General features: G+C 48.6%; 1 protein-coding gene across 1 annotated transcript in view; it reads left to right on the top strand.

Annotated features, from left to right (window-relative positions):
- elp3 (elongator acetyltransferase complex subunit 3) overlaps positions 1–22,761 on the top strand; it is a 61,365-nt gene that overhangs the window by 6,936 nt on the left and 31,668 nt on the right. Inside the window, exons 8-12 of the mRNA XM_014206187.2 lie at positions 12,256–12,417; positions 12,981–13,107; positions 16,219–16,412; positions 19,367–19,457; positions 22,388–22,681. Coding sequence (XP_014061662.1) covers positions 12,256–12,417; positions 12,981–13,107; positions 16,219–16,412; positions 19,367–19,457; positions 22,388–22,681 — 868 coding nt within the window. The remainder of the gene's footprint in view (positions 1–12,255; positions 12,418–12,980; positions 13,108–16,218; positions 16,413–19,366; positions 19,458–22,387; positions 22,682–22,761) is intronic.

Here is a 22,761-nt window from a genome sequence, read left to right as displayed (position 1 = left end):
TACCCCCCCCCACCCATTAACCTGGTCAGGACACACCTCTAACAACATAGCTGAGGCTGTCAGGTAATATTACTACCCCCCCACCCATTAACCTGGTCAGGACACACCTCTAACAACATAGCTGAGGCTGTCAGGTAATATTACTACCCCCCCACCCTAATTAACCCTGTCAGGACACACCTCTAACAACATAGCTGAGGCTGTAAGGTAATATTACTACCCCCCCCCCCCACCCTAATTAACCCTGTCAGGACACACCTCTAACAACATAGCTGAGGCTGTAAGGTAATATTACTACCCCCCCACCCATTAACCTGGTCAGGACACACCTCTAACAACATAGCTGAGGCTGTCAGGTAATAGTACTACCCCCCCCCCACCCTAATTAACCCTGTCAGGACACACCTCTAACAACATAGCTGAGGCTGTCAGGTAATAGTACTACCCCCCCCCCACCCATTAACCTGGTCAGGACACACCTCTAACAACATAGCTGAGGCTGTCAGGTAATATTACTACCCCCCACCCTAATTAACCCTGTCAGGACACACCTCTAACAACATAGCTGAGGCTGTCAGGTAATATTACTACCCCCCCCACCCATTAACCTGGTCAGGACACACCTCTAACAACATAGCTGAGGCTGTCAGGTAATATTACTACCCCCCCACCCTAATTAACCCTGTCAGGACACACCTCTAACAACATAGCTGAGGCTGTCAGGTAATATTACTACCCCCCCCACCCATTAACCTGGTCAGGACACACCTCTAACAACATAGCTGAGGCTGTCAGGTAATATTACTACCCCCCCACCCTAATTAACCCTGTCAGGACACACCTCTAACAACATAGCTGAGGCTGTCAGGTAATATTACTACCCCCCCACCCTAATTAACCCTGTCAGGACACACCTCTAACAACATAGCTGAGGCTGTCAGGTAATATTACTACCCCCCCTTCCCCCCACCCTAATTAACCCTGTCAGGACACACCTCTAACAACGTAGCTGAGGCTGTCAGGTAATATTACTACCCCCCCCCACCCTAATTAACCCTGTCAGGACACACCTCTAACAACATAGCTGAGGCTGTCAGGTAATATTACTACCCCCCCCACCCATTAACCTGGTCAGGACACACCTCTAACAACGTAGCTGAGGCTGTCAGGTAATAGTACTACCTCCCCCCCACCCATTAACCCTGTCAGGACACACCTCTAACAACGTAGCTGAGGCTGTCAGGTAATATTACTACCCCCCCCCACCCTATTTAACCCTGTCAGGACACACCTCTAACAACATAGCTGAGGGTGTCAGGTAATATTACTACCCCCCACACCCATTAACCTGGTCAGGACACACCTCTAACAACATAGCTGAGGCTGTCAGGTAATATTACTACCCCCCCCACCCTAATTAACCCTGTCAGGACACACCTCTAACAACATAGCTGAGGCTGTCAGGTAATATTACTACACCCCCCCCCACCCTAATTAACCCTGTCAGGACACACCTCTAACAACATAGCTGAGGCTGTCAGGTAATATTACTACCCCCCCCACCCATTAACCTGGTCAGGACACACCTCTAACAACGTAGCTGAGGCTGTCAGGTAATATTACTACCCCCCCCACCCATTAACCTGGTCAGGACACACCTCTAACAACATAGCTGAGGCTGTCAGGTAATATTACTACCCCCCCACCCATTAACCTGGTCAGGACACACCTCTAACAACATAGCTGAGGCTGTCAGGTAATAGTACTACCCCCCCCCCCACCCATTAACCTGGTCAGGACACACCTCTAACAACATAGCTGAGGCTGTCAGGTAATATTACTACCCCCCCCACCCTAATTAACCCTGTCAGGACACACCTCTAACAACATAGCTGAGGCTGTCAGGTAATATTACTACCCCTTCCCCCACCCATTAACCTGGTCAGGACACACCTCTAACAACATAGCTGAGGCTGTCAGGTAATAGTACTACCCCCCCCACCCATTAACCTGGTCAGGACACACCTCTAACAACATAGCTGAGGCTGTCAGGTAATATTACTACCCCCCCACCCATTAACCTGGTCAGGACACACCTCTAACAACATAGCTGAGGCTGTCAGGTAATATTACTACCCCCCCCACCCATTAACCTGGTCAGGACACACCTCTAACAACATAGCTGAGGCTGTCAGGTAATATTACTACCCCCCCCCACCCATTAACCTGGTCAGGACACACCTCTAACAACATAGCTGAGGCTGTCAGGTAATATTACTACCCCCCCCCCCCCCACCCCCCACCCTAATTAACCCTGTCAGGACACACCTCTAACAACATAGCTGAGGCTGTCAGGTAATATTACTACCCCCCCCCCCCCCCACCCTAATTAACCCTGTCAGGACACACCTCTAACAACATAGCTGAGGCTGTCAGGTAATATTACTACCCCCCCACCCTAATTAACCCTGTCAGGACACACCTCTAACAACATAGCTGAGGCTGTCAGGTAATATTACTACCCCCCCCCACCCATTAACCTGGTCAGGACACACCTCTAACAACATAGCTGAGGCTGTCAGGTAATATTACTACCCCCCCACCCATTAACCTGGTCAGGACACACCTCTAACAACATAGCTGAGGCTGTCAGGTAATATTACTACCCCCCCCCACCCTAATTAACCCTGTCAGGACACACCTCTAACAACATAGCTGAGGCTGTCAGGTAATATTACTACCCCCCCACCCTAATTAACCCTGTCAGGACACACCTCTAACAACATAGCTGAGGCTGTCAGGTAATATTACTACCCCCCCCACCCTAATTAACCCTGTCAGGACACACCTCTAACAACATAGCTGAGGCTGTCAGGTAATAGTACTACCCCCCCACCCATTAACCTGGTCAGGACACACCTCTAACAACGTAGCTGAGGCTGTCAGGTAATATTACTACCCCCCCCACCCATTAACCTGGTCAGGACACACCTCTAACAACATAGCTGAGGCTGTCAGGTAATATTACTACCCCCCCCACCCATTAACCTGGTCAGGACACACCTCTAACAACATAGCTGAGGCTGTCAGGTAATATTACTACCCCCCCCCACCCTAATTAACCCTGTCAGGACACACCTCTAACAACATAGCTGAGGCTGTCAGGTAATAGTACTACCCCCCCCCCACCCTAATTAACCCTGTCAGGACACACCTCTAACAACATAGCTGAGGCTGTCAGGTAATATTACTACCCCCCCACCCTAATTAACCCTGTCAGGACACACCTCTAACAACATAGCTGAGGCTGTCAGGTAATATTACTACCCCCCCCACCCATTAACCTGGTCAGGACACACCTCTAACAACGTAGCTGAGGCTGTCAGGTAATATTACTACCCCCCCACCCATTAACCTGGTCAGGACACACCTCTAACAACATAGCTGAGGCTGTCAGGTAATATTACTACCCCCCCCACCCTAATTAACCCTGTCAGGACACACCTCTAACAACATAGCTGAGGCTGTCAGGTAATATTACTACCCCCCCCCACCCATTAACCTGGTCAGGACACACCTCTAACAACGTAGCTGAGGCTGTCAGGTAATAGTACTACCTCCCCCACCCATTAACCTGGTCAGGACACACCTCTAACAACATAGCTGAGGCTGTCAGGTAATATTACTACCCCCCCCCCCACCCTAATTAACCCTGTCAGGACACACCTCTAACAACGTAGCTGAGGCTGTCAGGTAATATTACTACCCCCCCCCCACCCTAATTAACCCTGTCAGGACACACCTCTAACAACGTAGCTGAGGCTGTCAGGTAATAGTACTACCCCCCCACCCTAATTAACCCTGTCAGGACACACCTCTAACAACATAGCTGAGGCTGTCAGGTAATAGTACTACCCCCCCCCACCCATTAACCTGGTCAGGACACACCTCTAACAACATAGCTGAGGCTGTCAGGTAATATTACTACCCCCCCCCACCCTAATTAACCCTGTCAGGACACACCTCTAACAACGTAGCTGAGGCTGTCAGGTAATATTACTACCCCCCCCACCCTAATTAACCCTGTCAGGACACACCTCTAACAACATAGCTGAGGCTGTCAGGTAATATTACTACCCCCCCCCCACCCATTAACCTGGTCAGGACACACCTCTAACAACATAGCTGAGGCTGTCAGGTAATATTACTAACCCCCCCCCACCCTAATTAACCCTGTCAGGACACACCTCTAACAACATAGCTGAGGCTGTCAGGTAATATTACTACCCCCCCCCACCCTAATTAACCCTGTCAGGACACACCTCTAACAACATAGCTGAGGCTGTCAGGTAATAGTACTACCCCCCCCCACCCATTAACCTGGTCAGGACACACCTCTAACAACATAGCTGAGGCTGTCAGGTAATATTACTACCCCCCCACCCTAATTAACCTGGTCAGGACACACCTCTAACAACATAGCTGAGGCTGTCAGGTAATATTACTACCCCCCCCCACCCTAATTAACCCTGTCAGGACACACCTCTAACAACATAGCTGAGGCTGTCAGGTAATATTACTACCCCCCCCACCCTAATTAACCCTGTCAGGACACACCTCTAACAACATAGCTGAGGCTGTCAGGTAATAGTACTACCCCCCCCCACCCATTAACCTGGTCAGGACACACCTCTAACAACGTAGCTGAGGCTGTCAGGTAATATTACTACCCCCCCACCCATTAACCTGGTCAGGACACACCTCTAACAACGTAGCTGAGGCTGTCAGGTAATAGTACTACCCCCCCCACCCATTAACCTGGTCAGGACACACCTCTAGTCCGTCAGGCACTGTACGCTTTCGACACCTTCTTCTAGAATCGATGTCCAGACGAATTGAGGCTGTTCTGAGGGAAAAGGGGTTGAAACTCAAAATTAGGAAGGTGTACTTACTGTTTTGTACACTCAGTGTGAATCTGTCAGTGACCACCCAAAAAAACCAATTGAAACAAAAGACAAAGTACGTGATGCCGGTGACATGGTGGCTTGAACGCTACAACCAAATATCTTTATATAATCAAGACTTTCATTAGGCCAGAGGTTCGTTATTAATTATACCACTCGGTGTGTCGGAAATGGAGCAGTCTGGGTATTGATCTGCAGCTTCTCTGTAGAGTCAATAGGATTGATCCTTTGAGTTTTTTTGTAGGAGACCTAATCACTCAGAATCCTTTCTCCCTCACTTAGTCACTTCAGACTCTCTTCAAGGTTTGTGTCCTACATGGCACCCTATTTCCTTTATAGTGCACTACTTTTAACCAGAGCCCTATGGCACCCTATTTCCTTTATAGTGCACTACTTTTACCCAGGTTCCATAGTACTCTGGTAAAAGCAATGCACTATATAGGACATAAGCTGCCATTTTGGACTAACCCTCTACTACCGATGGCCCTTTTTAGATGAGTGTTTCTCAATCTGTTTTATAACAGGGACTGTGTGCCAGTCTGTTTTTGCTAAAATGCCAGCAAGTCCTTGTCACTCATTGGTTTGAGAGATGGAGTTGGTAGGAGCAGAAAGATATCTGAAACCAGGCTAGGACTGGCAAACAATGGTTTTTTTTATCCTCCTGGGGTGCTGCTTCCATCAAAACTAGCACTCGAACATCTCAGGGTACCTGGGGTGCCGCTTCCATCAAAACTAGCACTCGAACATCTCAGGGTACCTGGGGTGCCGCTTCCATCAAAACTAGCACTCGAACATCTCAGGGTACCTGGGGTGCCGCTTCCATCAAAACTAGCACTCGAACATCTCAGGGTACCTGGGGTGCCGCTTCCATCAAAACTAGCACTCGAACATCTCAGGGTACCTGGGGTGCCGCTTCCATCAAAACTAGCACTCGAACATCTCAGGGTACCTGGGGTGCCGCTTCCATCAAAACTAGCACTCGAACATCTCAGGGTACCGTAAAGCAGTATCCCACAGACCGGTCCAGGAATCTGAGGTTGAGGAACACTGTTTTAGAAGAGTATCATAATAGAATATGAACAGAACATGAGGATCATATAAACTCAGTTAATTCAAAGTTATTTTATACTATATTTGCATTACAATTGCACTTATTTAAATTCCCAGTCAGAACAGTCTGTACTACAAGGGGTTGGCATTGGAAAGGAATGCTATTCAATACACCAAAAGAGACATGTTCTACCCTAGAGCAGTGGTTTCCAAACGGTGGAGAACTCGGTCCAGCTTGTCAGGGTCCTACCGTATTAACCCTGACTCCCCACCCTCAGTGGGGGCTGGAAGAAAACGGAAGAGGCAGGGGGGGAAAAGCCTGAAAACCGAATGTTTCCGTTTTTTTGCCAGCTTCGCTCAGGCGTTTTCTTTTACACCTGCTACGTTTAGGTTACTAACCTCACTAAGCCTGTCTGAACACAACTCCAACAACATGGCCAAGGCTGTCGGGTACCGTACTGAACCTCTCTAAACCTTTACCCCTAAACCCGTCAGGACCTCACCATATCTCTCCTGTTGTATCACTAACCCCGTCAGGACCTCACCATATCTCTCCTGTTGTATCCCTAACCCCGTCAGGACCCCACCATATCTCTGTTGTATCACTAACCCCGTCAGGACCCCACCATATCTCTCCTGTTGTACCACTAACCCCGTCAGGACCTCACCATATCTCTCCTGTTGTATCACTAACCCCGTCAGGACCCCACCATATCTCTCCTGTTGTATCACTAACCCCGTCAGGACCTCACCATATCTCTCCTGTTGTATCACTAACCCCGTCAGGACCCCACCATATCTCTCCTGTTGTATCACTAACCCCGTCAGGACCCCACCATATCTCTGTTGTATCACTAACCCCGTCAGGACCTCACCATATCTCTGTTGTATCACTAACCCCGTCAGGACCCCACCATATCTCTCCTGTTGTGTCACTAACCCCGTCAGGACCCCACCATATCTCTCCTGTTGTATCACTAACCCCGTCAGGACCCCACCATATCTCTCCTGTTGTATCACTAACCCCGTCAGGACCCCACCATATCTCTCCTGTTGTATCACTAACCCCGTCAGGACCTCACCATATCTCTCCTGATGTATCACTAACCCCGTCAGGACCCCACCATATCTCTCCTGTTGTATCACTAACCCCGTCAGGACCCCACCATATCTCTGTTGTATCACTAACCCCGTCAGGACCCCACCATATCTCTCCTGTTGTATCACTAACCCCGTCAGGACCTCACCATATCTCTCCTGTTGTATCACTAACCCCGTCAGGACCCCACCATATCTCTGTTGTATCACTAACCCCGTCAGGACCTCACCATATCTCTCCTGTTGTATCACTAACCCCGTCAGGACCCCACCATATCTCTCTGTTGTATCACTAACCCCGTCAGGACCTCACCATATCTCTCCTGTTGTATCACTAACCCCGTCAGGACCCCACCATATCTCTCCTGTTGTATCACTAACCCCGTCAGGACCTCACCATATCTCTCCTGTTGTATCACTAACCCCGTCAGGACCTCACCATATCTCTCCTGTTGTATCACTAACCCCGTCAGGACCCCACCATATGTCTCCTGTTGTATCACTAACCCCGTCAGGACCCCACCATATGTCTCCTGTTGTATCACTAACCCCGTCAGGACCCCACCATATCTCTCCTGTTGTATCCCTAACCCCGTCAGGACCCCACCATATCTCTGTTGTATCACTAACCCCGTCAGGACCCCACCATATCTCTGTTGTATCACTAACCCCGTCAGGACCTCACCATATCTCTCCTGTTGTATCACTAACCCCGTCAGGACCTCACCATATCTCTCCTGTTGTATCACTAACCCCGTCAGGACCCCACCATATCTCTGTTGTATCACTAACCCCGTCAGGACCTCACCATATCTCTCCTGTTGTATCACTAACCCCGTCAGGACCTCACCATATCTCTCCTGTTGTATCACTAACCCCGTCAGGACCCCACCATATCTCTCCTGTTGTATCACTAACCCCGTCAGGACCCCACCATATCTCTCCTGATGTATCACTAACCCCGTCAGGACCTCACCATATCTCTCCTGTTGTATCACTAACCCCGTCAGGACCTCACCATATCTCTGTTGTATCACTAACCCCGTCTGGACCTCACCATATCTCTGTTGTATCACTAACCCCGTCAGGACCTCACCATATCTCTCCTGTTGTATCACTAACCCCGTCAGGACCCCACCATATCTCTCCTGTTGTATCACTAACCCCGTCAGGACCCCACCATATCTCTGTTGTATCACTAACCCCGTCAGGACCCCACCATATCTCTGTTGTATCACTAACCCCGTCAGGACCCCACCATATCTCTCCTGTTGTATCACTAACCCCGTCAGGACCCCACCATATCTCTCCTGTTGTATCACTAACCCCGTCAGGACCTCACCATATCTCTCCTGTTGTATCACTAACCCCGTCAGGACCCCACCATATCTCTGTTGTATCACTAACCCCGTCAGGACCTCACCATATCTCTGTTGTATCACTAACCCCGTCAGGACCCCACCATATCTCTGTTGTATCACTAACCCCGTCTGGACCTACTAGACGGTAGTTCTCCAGGAACAGGGTTGGAATTAAAACCTACTAGACGGTAGTTCTTTAGGAACAGGGTTGGAATTAAAACCTACTAGACGGTAGTTCTTTAGGAACAGGGTTGGAATTAAAACCTACTAGACGGTAGTTCTTTAGGAACAGGGTTGGAATTAAAACCTACTAGACGGTAGTTCTCCAGGAACAGGGTTGGAATTAAAACCTACAGGACGGTAGTTCTTTAGGAACAGGGTTGGAATTAAAACCTACAGGACCGTAGTTCTCCAGGAACCGGGTTGGAATTAAAACCTACTAGACGGTAGTTCTCCAGGAACAGGGTTGGAATTAAAACCTACTAGACGGTAGTTCTTTAGGAACAGGGTTGGAATTAAAACCTACTGGACGGTAGTTCTTTAGGAACAGGGTTGGAATTAAAACCTACTAGACGGTAGTTCTCCAGGAACAGGGTTGGAATTAAAACCTACTGGACGGTAGTTCTTTAGGAACAGGGTTGGAATTAAAACCTACTCGACGGTAGTTCTCCAGGAACAGGGTTGGAATTAAAACCTACTAGACGGTAGTTCTTTAGGAACAGGGTTGGAATTAAAACCTACAGGACGGTAGTTCTTTAGGAACAGGGTTGGAATTAAAACCTACTGGACGGTAGTTCTCCAGGAACAGGGTTGGAATTAAAACCTACTCGACGGTAGTTCTCCAGGAACAGGGTTGGAATTAAAACCTACTGGACGGTAGTTCTTTAGGAACAGGGTTGGAGAGCCCTGAACTAGACCCGACCAAATATCTGTTATTATATTGGAGGTATCTTTGCTCCCTCTGGTTGTGAAATAGTTCCTGTCTGAAGAAGTGTGATGGTTAGTTTGTTCCACGAGATGGCAATGTTCTCTGTGTCTTGAGATCTAGCAAACGCTGTTGACCAGGGGACGGGCAACTTTGATTGGGGTAGGGACCACAAAAAAAATCTGAACTCCTCATAATGGACCGTAGCTGCTCACAATTAGCAATTTTATAACTAATTTCATGCAATTCTACTCATTTTGCCATGGAGAGGAAAATGAGCTGTTTTTAATATATCTAAGTGAGACTGTCTAACAAAATCAGTGGAGTCCACCCGGCTGGTAATTCAACCATGATAACAAGTTTAGACACACCTACTCATTCCAGGGTTTTTCTGTATTTTTACTATGTTCTACATTGTAGAACAATAGTGAAGACATCAAAACTATGAAATATAACATGGAATCATGTAGTAACCAAAAAAGTGTTAAACAAATCAAAATATCTATTTTATATTTGGGATTCTTCAAAGTAGCCACCCTTTTGCCTTGACAGCTTTGCACACTCTTGGCACTTGGCATTCTCTCAACCAGCTTCATGAGGTAGTCACCTGGAATGCATTAAAATTCGTAACTTAATTTGTGGAATTTCTTTCCTTCTTAATGCGTTTGAGCCAATAAGTTGTGTTGTGACAAGGTAGGGGTGGTATACAGAAGATGGCTCATGAGGACCGCCACATGAATGGAAGACCCAGAGTTACCTCTGCTGCAGAGCGTAATTTCATTAGAGTTAACTGTACCTCAGATTGCAGCCCAAATAAATGCTTCACAGAGTTCAAGTAACAGACACATCTCAACATCAACTGTTCAGAGGAGACTGAGTGAATCAGGCCTTCATGGTCAAATTGCTGCAAAGAAACCACTACTAAAGGACATCATAAGAAGAAGAGACTTGCTTTGGGCCAAGTAACACGAGCAATGGACATTAGACCGGTGGAAATCTGTCCTTTTGGTTTGATGAATCCAAATTTGAGATTTTTGGTTCCAACCGTGTCTTTGTGAGACTCAGAGTAGGTGAACGGATGATTTTGTAACACACTTTTTGGGGTTACTACATGATACCATATATGATATTTCATAGTTTTGATGTCTTCACTATTATTCAACAATGTAGAAAATGTTTGTTTTTTTAAAATAAATAAAAAACCTGGAATGAGTAGGTGTGTCCTAACTTTTGACTAGTACTGTAGCTGACTGCTAAACTGACTTGGCAATCTAAACATTTTTATCTGACATCGGCTAATTGACTGACATGATGATAACTGCTGATGCACAACCAAATGTTGAGATTCACCTTGTGTATTCTAACTCTCAACAATACGTTGAGATCCTGATTGAGTTATTAAAAGGGGGGATTGATCCGAGGGCCTTCCAGTTGTCCATCCCTGCTGTAGACATTTTCTCAGCAAAAAATAAATAAAAAATCCTTATTAACCAATATGACTAGAGGTCGACCGATTATGATTTTTCGATACCGATTATTGGAGGACCGAAAAAGGCCGATGCAGATTAATCGGCCGAAAAAGAAAGAAAAAAAATCTGCCAAATCGGCGTCCAAAAATACCGATTTCCGATTTGTTATGAAAACTTGAAATCGTCCCTAATTAATCGGCCATTCCGATCAATCGGTCGACCTCTACATATGACAAATGAAGACTTGGAAGAAGGGAACATTTGACCTGATATTTGTTTAGTTGTTATGAAGGAGGATTGGAAAGTGTCCCATCTTTTGGGAGTTAAATGACTCATGCTTTGGCCCGTCGTTACAGTAGGAGGGAGAACGTTTGTGACTTTTGGGAGATGAATATAAAATGGAGGGATGTGATAAAGGAGTGGGGGGAACAGAGAGCTTGTTAGTCAGGGTATTTACTCCCTACTGGCTGATGAGGTGTGTGTGTGTGTGTGTGCTCCTGTATTGCTCATCCAGTGGCGTTATCAGCATGTTCGTTAAGACACGATTACAGGAATTGTTACGGCAGCTAATCAGGCTGAGACGTGGGAGGCCCTTATCTCTGCCGTATGTATGTGTGTGAGCTTGTCTGCCTGTAGCAATCACGCTTCCCCGAGTCCCACTATGCCTCCGTTCATTTGATGAGGAAAGCCTCTGCATGTGACCTGCATATAACCATCCAGATAATGGCATTTTTATTGACTAATTTCAGCCAATCTGATGTGTTCTCTGGGGCAATAACTCCTGTGATTGGTCTTAAATCAATCGTCAGACCGTTAGAATGGACATTATGTTCCCAGTAATAGTTTGTAGGAATATGAGCTGAGATGACTGGTCTAGATGATGATGATGATGATCAAACCTGTCCAAGTGGAGAGAATGACAACCAGACTGATGATGCTGTCTAATCTCAGCTCAATTCAACCTGAATCGGCTCTCCTCGTTCCTACAGTTTCAACGGGGAAGAAGTTATTCATAGAAAATGTAACTTTTGTTGTGCCATTTTTATGAAGTGATTTATTATTGTCTCACATTTTTCTGACAATGACTTGGAGTGGGGTTGTCCAGGTAGTTGTGCTCTCCTTGCCCTTAATATTATCACAGATCATGTTAAGAGATTAAGATTCCTTTATTGTCCAATTTGTACACACGGTCAAACAGAAATGTGGGTTCCGTTTTATTCCAACCCCTTCCGAAAGATGCATACGTGTTGGTGTGGGGGGGGGGGCTGGATATATTACCCATGCCCTCGATCTGACCCAATCAGACATGGAAATCTCCTTCTAGTTCTTTGGAATCAGCAACCTGTTGCTGACAGCTAACTTCTCCGTCTCCTTTCCTGTTTTTATAGGTACTCGGAACGCAGTAACACCAAGTGTGTTGGTATCACCATCGAGACGCGCCCTGACTACTGTCTGAAGAGACACCTCAGTGACATGCTGGGGTACGGCTGTACCCGGCTGGAGATAGGGGTTCAGAGCGTCTACGAGGACGTAGCACGGGATACCAACAGGTCAGAGGTCATTAGTGTGTGAGATAAGGGGTTCATAGAGTCTACGAGGACTTAGTTTGAGACACCAACAGCGCAGAGGTTAAGGGTCAGGAGGGATTTTGAATGGAGCCTTCGTAGCGACCGCTAGTGATATGTCACTTATCTTAGTCATATGTCAGTATTCTTATTCATGGCCGCTAGTCATATGTCACTAATCTAAGGGGCTGAGACCCAAGGGTCATAGATACTCATCACATGTCCCTGGTGTTAGGCATGACTCGCATGTCCCTGGTGTGAGGCATGACTCGCATGTCCCTGGTGTGAGGCAGGACTCGCATGTCCCTGGTGTGAGGCAGGACTCGCATGTCCCTGGTGTGAGGCAGGACTCGCATGTCCCTGGTGTGAGGCAGGACTCGCATGTCCCTGGTGTGAGGCAGGACTCGCATGTCCCTGGTGTGAGGCATGATCACCATGTAACCTATTGTGTGTGTGTGTGTGTGTGTGAGTGATTTGTGATCATCCTAGTGAACGTGATTGTGTGTTTCACATGCTCACTGTGTAGTAATAATGCTGTGTGTGTCCAGAGGTCACACGGTGAGGGCGGTGTGTGAGTCCTTCCACTTCTCCAAAGACGCAGGTTTCAAGGTGGTGTCTCACATGATGCCTGACCTTCCTAACGTTGGTATGGAGAGAGACATCGAACAGTTCATCGTGAGTAACACACACACACACACACACAGCGGGATGTGGAGCAGTATACTGTAAATAGTGCCAGGTGTTTTACAAGGGAGGATGAATTCTAAGAAATTGTGTTTGTAGTTTGTCAGGATTCATAAAGATTATCTGAACCTATTTCCACCGATATACATTTATTTCAGAAAAATGTGACACAGCTGTAGTTTATAACACCGATGTGAATACAAACTACCCCTCCTACAGTGGTCTGTCCCTGATTGAAAGAGCTCCGTCATTTTAATGTGTGGTAGCTAGGTTACACCCACCGCGTGATGACTGGACCCAACCCACTGTTTAATGTGTGGTAGCTAGGTTACACCCACCGCGTGATGACTGGACCCAACCCACTGTTTAATGTGTGGTAGCTAGGTTACACCCACCACATGATGGCTGGACCCAACCCACTGTTTAATGTGTGGTAGCTAGGTTACACCCACCACGTGATGACTGGACCCAACCCACTGTTTAATGTGTGGTAGCTAGGTTACACCCACCACGTGATGACTGGACCCAACCCACTGTTTAATGTGTGGTAGCTAGGTTACACCCACCACATGATGACTGGACCCAACCCACTGTTTAATGTGTGGTAGCTAGGTTACACCCACCACGTGATGACTGGACCCAACCCACTGTTTAATGTGTGGTAGCTAGGTTACACCCACCACGTGATGACTGGACCCAACCCACTGTTTAATGTGTGGTAGCTAGGTTACACCCACTGCGTGATGACTGGACCCAACCCACTGCCGTGGTTCTCTCATCTCTCTCTCTGTCTCTCTCTGTCTCTCTGTCTCTTTGTGTGCATACCAAATGGCCCCCTATTCCGTGCACTACTTTCACCAGACCCCTATGGGCCCTACATAGGAATAGGGTGCCATTTGGGATGCACAATATGTCTGGGTTATTTTATGACCCGGGTAGTCATCCTGCCATCCAGTCAGTGTGTGGTGACTCATCGCTTCATATTACAGAGAAGAAGTGGTGAAGAGTATAGAGGGGATTATGGGTAGTTCATAACTGCCTGGTGTGATTGTCTGGCCTGCTAAACTATCTGGTCTGGCTTCACTACTACCTGTGTGTGTGATGCAGTAGCTAGAGGGAAGGCGCATGCCTACTTGCCACCTGCTTGCAACCCTCTCGCTTACAGCTCGCTGCCGCTGGCTTGCACTACGAAGCAACATCCTCTCCTTCATCAAGACTTGCCGGGCCTCCTCGTGGCAACACACGGTAACTGGGTGGCCCCATGCTAACTCGGCAGGCCAAAAGCCTCCTGCAGCTGTGGGGAGGTACTGGTCATCTTTGATATTTTCTTCTTCTTTCCTTGCCACCGAAGTAGCCCGTTTTCCAACAACGAAGAAGTGATGTTGGGACAAGCACATTTCCCCCCCCTCGTGTCACTCTAAATCATTTCATCACGCAGGTATCCACTACTGCTCTGCAGCGACTTCCACCTAGAATTCCTGCACCATTAAAGTCTACAGGCAATGGAGTGCTTGGTAACGGGCAGGATGGAATGATCTGGAATCTCCTAGCCGGGCCCTTGCACGGTAGTAGCACAGGACTTTTGGTCATCAGCAGCTGGGATTTGAGTGGCAGCTACACCTGGTAGACCCCTGTACGTCTGAGCGGTCCTGTTTAGGAACCACACTGCTCACCCCAGCTGGGAAAAGGCCTAGAAAATGTCTGAAACATTGCCCACTCTAACTCTCTTAGATAGGTGCGGAAGCCTTTCAGGACATTGCGCTTCAGCGGTCGCTAACTAGATAAAATAACTTGTAACATGGAACATCTCTTGGACTCGAGCCACGGCGCCGACAGGCCCGAAGGAAGGACGGCACTCATTGCAGCAGAGCTGAAGCGATTTATAACAATGACATACAAATAGTGTGAGACCAGACTCCTAGGTGAAGGTTCGCCCAGCCATCCTTAACCAAGCTCAGAATGAAGGGTCGCCCAGCCATCCTTAACCAAGCTCAGAATGAAGGGTCGCCCAGCTGTCCTTAACCAAGCTCAGAATGAAGGGTCGCCCAGCCATCCTTAACCAAGCTCAGAATGAAGGGTCGCCCAGCCGTCCTTAACCAAGCTCAGAATGGTCGCCCAGCCGTCCTTAACCAAGCTCAGAATGAAGGTTCGCCCAGCCATCCTTAACCAAGCTCAGAATGAAGGTTCGCCCAGCCATCCTTAAGCAAGCTCAGAATGAAGGGTCGCCCAGCCGTCCTTAACCAAGCTCAGAATGAAGGTTCGCCCAGCCATTCATTCTTAACCAAGCTCAGAATGAAGGTTCGCCCAGCCATCCTTAAGCAAGCTCAGAATGAAGGGTCGCCCAGCCGTCCTTAACCAAGCTCAGAATGAAGGTTCGCCCAGCCATTCATTCTTAACCAAGCTCAGAATGAAGGTTCGCCCAGCCATTCATTCTTAACCAAGCTCAGAATGAAGGTTCGCCCAGCCATTCTTCGTAACCAAGCTCAGAATGAAGGTTCACCCAGCCATCCTTAACCAGGTCTACCAGGGTTCCATGTGTAGCCAGAGTTAGATTAACTCATGGGTACCTATTTTATGTCTCTGCATCCAGTATGAAGGAAGTTAGAGGTAGTTTAGTGAGCCAATGCTAACTAGCGTTAAAATGGTATCCACGGGTTCATCTGACTCTGGGGGAAGTAAATAAAGGGCTTCTTTACTAAAATCCTAAAGTATCCCTTTAAGAATAGCTCTCACACCCTGTGTGTGTAATCCTAATGGTAGTAATCGGAGCGTGTCGGTGTGAGAGAGCAGGAGATAAATGGTGTATTTGGCCAATGGTCACAGTCCTGCTCTCCTGTCATATACACCTGCATCACTGGGACGTCTTGTTCTTTAACAGCACTCTCTGTCTTCCTCTTCCCCCTCCATCCTCCTCTTCCTCCTCTGTCTTCCTCTTCCCCCTCCATCCTTCTCTTCCTCCTCTGTCTTCCTCTTCCCCCTCCATCCTCCTCTTCTTCCTCTCTGTCCTCCTCTCTGTCCTCGTCCTCCTCTCTGTCCTCGTCCTCCTCTTCCCCCTCCATCCTCCTCTTCCCCCTCCATCCTCCTCTTTCTCTGCCCTCCCAGGAGTTCTTTGAGAACCCAGCGTTCAGGCCAGATGGGTTGAAGCTGTACCCCACTCTGGTGATCAGGGGTACAGGTCTGTATGAGCTGTGGAAGACCGGTCGTTATAAGAGCTACTCCCCCTCTGCCCTGGTAGACCTGGTGGCACGCATCCTGGCACTGGTGCCACCCTGGACTAGAGTCTACCGCGTCCAGAGGTCTGTGTGTATCTGTGTTAGAGAGAGCTAGTGTTTACTTGCTTTGGCAGTGTAAACACGTTTTCAATAAAGCCTCTTTTGAATTGAATTGGGAGAGGATGTAAAAACAGAAAAGCCTTTTCTGAGTCAATGCAAACTGAGATCGACCACTCGTATACTTTTTAAAAACTGAATTTAATAAACATAAGCCTACATAACATTAATGAATTAAAAACAGTTCTGTAGCAATAAGGCTTGTGTAGTAGGCAAAAGGCCCAATACATTATCACTACATATTGGTTATGCTTGAATTGCCCTGCCAATGTTCTTCTTCTCAGACCAATTTTTTTATTATATTTTACTTGATGGCCTGCGTCTGAGGGGAGGGAGAGAGGGAGGGAGCAGCGGTGAGGCTGCCTCTCGCCTGACTCACCGTCCTCCCGCTCCCTCCCTCCGCTGAGAAAAGGGGACACAGTCATCCAGCCGCCGCATGCACCAATTCCTGTTCATTTTATCACCAGAGACTGAAATACACTACCTAACCAAAAGTATGTGGACACCTGCTTGTGGAACATCTCGTTCCAAAATCATGGGCATTAATATGGAGTTGGTACCCCCCTTTGCTGCTGTAACAGCCTCCAGTCTCCAGGGAAGGCTTTCCACTTTTCGTTGCTGCGGGGACTTGCTTCCATTCAGCCACGAGCGTTAGTGAGGTCGGCCCTGATGTTGGGCGATTAGGCCTGGTTCGCAGTCGGCGTTCCAATTCATCCCAAAGGTGTTCAATGGGGTTGAGGTCAGAGCTCTGTGCAGGTCAGTCAAGTTCTTCCACACCGATTACTACAAACCATTTCTGTATGGACCTTGATTTGTACAAGGGGGCATTGTCATGCTGAAACAGGAAAGGGCCTTCCCCAATCGGTTGCCACAAAGTTGGAAGCACAGAATCATCTAGAATGTCATGGTATGCTGTAGTATTAAGATTTCCCTTCACTGGAACTAAGGGGTCTAGCTTGAACCATGAAAAACAGCCCCAGACCATTATTCCTTCTCCACCAAACTTTACAGTCGGCACTATGCATTGGGGCAGGTAGCTTTCTCCTGGCATCCGCAAAACCCAGATTCGTCCGTCGGGCTGCCAGATGGTGAAGCGTGAGTCATCACTCGAGAAACCGCTTTTCCACTGCTCCAGAGTCCAATGGCTGTGAGCTTTACATCACCATGCGCCATGCCAAGCATCGGCTGAAGTGATCTTAGGCTCGGCCATGGAACCCATTTCATGAAGCTCCCGACAAACAGTTCTTGTGCTGACGTTTTGCTTCCAGAGGCAGTTTGTGACTTGGTATTGAGTGTTGCAACCGAGGACTGGACAATTTTTAATTTTTTTTATGCGCTACACGCTTCAGCACTCGGCAGTCCTGTTCAGTGAGCTTGTGTGTCCTACCACTTCGCAGCTGAGCCGTTGTTGCTCCTAGACGTTTCCACTTCACAATAATGGCACTTACAGTTGACCGGGGCAGCTCTAGCAGGGCAGAAATTTGACTTGTTGGAAAGATGGCATCTTATGGCGGTGCCACGTTGAAAGTCACTGAGCCCTTCAGTAAGGCCATTCTACTGCCAGTGTTTGTCTATGGAGATTGCATGGCGGTGTGCTCGATTTTTATACACCCGCCAGCAACGCATGTGGCTGAAATAGCCGAATCCACTAATTTGAAGGGGTGTCCACATACTGCTGTATATACAGTACCAATCAAAAGTTTGGACACACCTACTCATTCAAGGGTTTTTCTTAATTTTTTACTATTTTCTACATTGTAGAATAATAGTGAAGACATCAACACTGTGAAATAACACGTATGGAATCATGTAGTAAGCAAAAAAGTGTTAAACAAATAAAACTATATTTTATATTTGAGATTCTTTAAAGTAGGCACCCTTTGCCTTGATGACCGTTTTGTACACTCTTGGCATTTTCTCAACCAGCTTCATAGGATAGTCACCTGGAATGCATTTCAATTAACAGATGTGCCTTGTTAAAAGTAAATTTGTGGAATTTCTTTCCTTCTTAATGCGTTTGAGCCAATCCGTTGTAAAAGGTATAAGAACTGGGCCATATTATGGCAAGAACAGCTCAAATAATCAAAGAGAAACGACAGTCCATCATTACTTTAAGACATGAAGGTCAGTCTATGCCGGAACATTTTCAAGTGCAGTCACAAAAACCATCAAGCGCTATGATGAAACTGGCTCTCATGAGGACCGCCACGGGAAAGCAAGACCCAGAGTTACCTCTGCTGCAGAGCGTAATTTCATTAGAGTTAACTGTACCTCAGATTGCAGCCCAAATAAATGCTTCACAGAGTTCAAGTAACAGACACATCTCAACATCAATTGTTCAGAGGAGACTGTGTGAATCAGGCCTTCATGGTCGAATTACTGCAAAGAAACCACTAAAAAGACACCAATAAGAAGAAGAGACTTGGTTGGACCAAGAAATATGAGCAATGGACATTAGACTGGTGGAAATCTGTCCTTTTGGTCTGATGAATCCAAATTTGAGATTTTTGGTTCCAACAGCCGTGTCATTGTGAGACACAGAGTCGGTGAACGGATGATTTCCGCATGTGTGGTTCCCACCGTGAAGCATGGAGGAGGAGGTGTGATGGTGTGGGGGTGCTTTGCTGGTGACACTGTCTGAGATCAAGTGCACCTACTGCCAACCGCGCGAAAACGAATTAAAAAAAATAGGAAGGCAAGGCTTTATCGTTTTTTTTTTTTTAAAGAAATGTTTGTTGATCGACTAGGAATGGCTTGGAGATCGACCTGTCAATCGTGATCGACCAGTTGGTGACCACTGATGTATAGTGATGTATCCTAAACCCCTTTTATGTAAAGTATTACAGCATAGTGATGTATCCTAAACCCCTTTATGTAAAGTATTACAGTATAGTGATGTATCCTGTATCGGTCTGTCTCAGGGACATCCCCATGCCTCTGGTGAGCTCTGGAGTGGAGCATGGTAACCTCAGAGAGCTGGCTCTGGCCAGGATGAAAGACATGGGGACGGAGGTGAGGAAATACACAGCAAATAAAATGTAGAAAATATGGCCAGAGGGGGTGTGGTGTTCACTCTCAAATAGAACACAATTTGTTTTATTTTTGCGTCATACTCATGGTATGTCGTCTCATTTGCACACGACTGGAGTGCTGTTTTAGCCAACCAGCATCCAGGATCCAAACTACCAAGTATATCATGAAGCAGTAGGGCCTCAGGCGATGTAGTATATTGAAGCAGTAGGGCCCCAGAGGATGTAGTATATTGAAGCGGTAGGGGCCCCGGGGGGTGTAGTATATTGAAGCGGTAGGGGCCCCGGGGGGTGTAGTATATTGAAGCGGTAGGGGCCCCGGGGGGTGTAGTATATTGAAGCGGTAGGGCCCCAGAGGGTGTAGTATATTGAAGCGGTAGGGCCCCGGGGGGGTGTAGTATATTGAAGCGGTAGGGCCCCGGGGGGGTGTAGTATATTGAAGCGGTAGGGCCCCGGGGGGGTGTAGTATATTGAAGCGGTAGGGCCCCGGGGGGTGTAGTATATTGAAGCGGTAGGGCCCCGGGGGTGTAGTATATTGAGGCGGTAGGGCCCCGGGGGTGTAGTATATTGAGGCGGTAGGGGCCCCGGGGGTGTAGTATATTGAGGCGGTAGGGGCCCCGGGGTGTAGTATATTGAGGCGGTAGGGGCCCCGGGGTGTAGTATATTGAGGCGGTAGGGGCCCCGGGGGTGTAGTATATTGAGGCGGTAGGGGCCCCGGGGGTGTAGTATATTGAGGCGGTAGGGGCCCCGGGGGGTGTAGTATATTGAGGCGGTAGGGGCCCGGGGGTGTAGTATATTGAAGCGGTAGGGCCCCGGGGAGGTGTAGTATATTGAGGCGGTAGGGCCCCGAGGGGGTGTAGTATATTGAGGCGGTAGGGCCCCGGGGGTGTAGTATATTGAAGCGGTAGGGGCCCCGGGGGTGTAGTATATTGAAGCGGTAGGGGCCCCGGGGGTGTAGTATATTGAAGCGGTAGGGCCCCGGGGGTGTAGTATATTGAAGCGGTAGGGGCCCCGGGGGGTGTAGCATATTGAAGCGGTAGGGCCCCGGGGGGTGTAGCATATTGAAGCGGTAGGGCCCCGGGGGGTAGTATATTGAAGCGGTAGGGCCCCAGAGGATGTAGTATATTGAAGCGGTAGGGGCCCCGGGGGTGTAGTATATTGAAGCGGTAGGGGCCCCGGGGGTGTAGTATATTGAAGCGGTAGGGGCCCCGGGGGTGTAGTATATTGAAGCGGTAGGGCCCCAGAGGGTGTAGTATATTGAAGCGGTAGGGCCCCGGGGGTGTAGTATATTGAAGCGGTAGGGCCCCGGGGGTGTAGTATATTGAAGCGGTAGGGCCCCGGGGGTGTAGTATATTGAAGCGGTAGGGCCCCGGGGGGGTGTAGTATATTGAAGCGGTAGGGCCCCGGGGGGTGTAGTATATTGAGGCGGTAGGGGCCCCGGGGGGTGTAGTATATTGAGGCGGTAGGGGCCCCGGGGGTGTAGTATATTGAGGCGGTAGGGGCCCCGGGGGTGTAGTATATTGAGGCGGTAGGGGCCCCGGGGGTGTAGTATATTGAGGCGGTAGGGGCCCCGGGGGTGTAGTATATTGAGGCGGTAGGGGCCCCGGGGGTGTAGTATATTGAAGCGGTAGGGGCCCCGGGGGGTGTAGTATATTGAAGCGGTAGGGCCCCGGGAGGTGTAGTATATTGAGGCGGTAGGGCCCCGAGGGGGTGTAGTATATTGAGGCGGTAGGGCCCCGGGGGTGTAGTATATTGAAGCGGTAGGGGCCCCGGGGGTGTAGTATATTGAAGCGGTAGGGGCCCCGGGGGGTGTAGTATATTGAAGCGGTAGGGCCCCGGGGGGTGTAGTATATTGAAGCGGTAGGGGCCCCGGGGGGTGTAGCATATTGAAGCGGTAGGGCCCCGGGGGGGTGTAGCATATTGAAGCGGTAGGGCCCCGGGGGTAGTATATTGAAGCGGTAGGGCCCCGGGGGGTAGTATATTGAAGCGGTAGGGGGCCCGGGGGTGTAGTATATTGAAGCGGTAGGGGCCCCGGGGGTGTAGTATATTGAGGCGGTAGGGGCCCCGGGGGTGTAGTATATTGAGGCGGTAGGGCCCCGGGGGGTGTAGTATATTGAGGCGGTAGGGCCCCGGGGGGGTGTAGCATATTGAGGCGGTAGGGCCCCGGGGGGTGTAGTATATTGAAGCGGTAGGGGCCCCGGGGGGTGTAGTATATTGAAGCGGTAGGGGCCCCGGGGGTGTAGTATATTGAAGCGGTAGGGGCCCCGGGGGGTGTAGTATATTGAGGCGGTAGGGCCCCGGGGGGTGTAGCATATTGAGGCGGTAGGGCCCCGGGGGGTGTAGTATATCGGCCGTTATAAACTGGGTGATTTGAGCCCTGAATTGTTATGATTGGCTGAAAGCCATGGTATACCACAGGTATGACGAGATTTAGTTGTACTGCTCAAATTACGTTAGTAACCAGTTTATAATAGCAATAAGGCTCCTCCGGGTTTGTGATATATGGCCAATATACCACGGCTAGGGGCTGTATCCAGGCACTCCGCGTTGTGACGTGCTTAAGAACATCCCTTAGCCGCGTTACATTGGCCATATATTACACACCCCTAGGAGCCTTATTGCTATTATAAACTGGTAACCAACATAAATAGAACAGTAAACAAGCAAAACTACTTGTTTACTGTTCTATTTATGTTGGTTACCAGTTATAATCTGATATTCACACGGCTGGAATGCTGTTTCAGCCAATCAGAATCCAGGATCTAAACTACCCGGTTTACAAGTGTGTGTGTGTGTGTGTGTGTGTGTGTGTGTGTGTGTGTATAAAATGTAATTACAATCCAATGTTAGGTCATACATAGTGGTATTTAGCTAGTTAGAATACATGATCACAATGTCTCTCTCATCCACTAGTGTCGAGATGTGAGAACAAGAGAAGTGGGAATCCAGGAGATCCATCACAAAGTGCGTCCCTACCAGGTGGAGCTGATTCGTAGAGATTACGTAGCCAACGGTGGCTGGGAGACCTTCCTGTCCTACGAGGATCCAGAACAGGACATTTTGATTGGTCTGCTGCGTCTGCGCCGTTGTTCCGCCCAATCATTTCGCCCTGAGCTCAAAGGGGGCGTGTCTATCGTCCGTGAGCTGCACGTCTACGGCAGCGTGGTTCCTGTCAGTAGCAGAGACCCCAGCAAGTTCCAACACCAGGTACACACACACACACACACACACACACACACGAACCCTGGTCCTGGACAACTGTAGAACTACAGTTCAAGCTTTTGTTC

The sequence above is a fragment of the Salmo salar genome, chromosome ssa06, assembly GCF_905237065.1.
Source record: "Salmo salar chromosome ssa06, Ssal_v3.1, whole genome shotgun sequence".
NCBI classification, from domain to species: Eukaryota; Metazoa; Chordata; class Actinopteri; order Salmoniformes; family Salmonidae; genus Salmo; species Salmo salar.
The sequence above is the reverse complement of the archived record's forward strand: the minus strand, read 5'-3'. Positions and strand labels throughout refer to the sequence as shown.